Genomic DNA, 871 nt, shown 5'->3' on the forward strand with positions numbered 1-871 from the left:
CGACATGATGTACAGACTTCTTGGGATAGTCAGGAACTTCTTGGGTAAATAACAACTAATCTAGGCAAACCTAATTCATGTACTCTATAAGGAGAATATGTAACAAAACATGAACATTATTTCTCCTTTTTGCAACATCTTTTGCTAATTCCCAGGTCTACACATTCATATATAATACACAGCCTATTTTGAAACCTACTTAGGGAATGTCCTCAATTACATCTCATCGTGAGATAACACCTCAGTATCACTAGCGCCAACATTACCAGACAACGCGCTCTCGGAGGCCAGAGCAAGAGCCAGGCGAGCTTTACGCTTTGAACGGTAAACACGAGCAGAATTGCGCTTACCCTTCATCGATCTCGCTCCAATCGAATTCATGTGATTCACATACTGAGCATAGGCATCGCCGTCCTCCGACCACAGCGGATGGAAACGAACATGGACGTTCGTCAGCGCGACACAGGTTTGGACAAGCATGTCGTATTTTTTACAATTCCAGCGGTAGGTGTCGCTGCACACGGCCCAAAGCGTCTTGAGGCGGCCAAAAAGTTTTTCGACGATTGCACGGTCAGATGCAACGCGGTCATTTTCGCGGAGATGCTCACAGGTAAGACTCCGTGTGCCGGCTTCTTGCTTGGATTGATGCCGCGAACTTGGTGCTGAATTCCTTGGTTGCCCTTACCGAACTTCCGGTACAAGAATGGATGAAGCAAAGCCAAGTACGTCATGACCCGCTTTTCGAACGTAACTGTCTTTTGTTGAAACACAGCCGCAATGCTTCAGCGACGTCAAGACAATGAAAAGCATGTCGCGCGCCGAGGCGTTTGACTTGCGACCAAAGCCGACATTCCAGTGACATGCAATTTGA

The 871-nt window shown here is 47.1% G+C and overlaps 1 protein-coding gene across 1 annotated transcript in view; it reads right to left on the reverse strand.

The window, feature by feature from the left end:
- Positions 1-452: 452 nt before the first annotated feature.
- Positions 453-871, reverse strand: part of H310_07510 (hypothetical protein) — a gene marked incomplete at both ends in the record, with an annotated part of 3,536 nt that continues 3,117 nt past the window's right edge. Inside the window, one exon of the mRNA XM_008872887.1 lies at positions 453-780. Coding sequence (XP_008871109.1) covers positions 453-780 — 328 coding nt within the window. The remainder of the gene's footprint in view (positions 781-871) is intronic.

Source organism: Aphanomyces invadans (assembly GCF_000520115.1).
Source record: "Aphanomyces invadans strain NJM9701 unplaced genomic scaffold supercont1.14, whole genome shotgun sequence".
Taxonomy (NCBI): Eukaryota; Oomycota; class Saprolegniomycetes; order Saprolegniales; family Verrucalvaceae; genus Aphanomyces; species Aphanomyces invadans.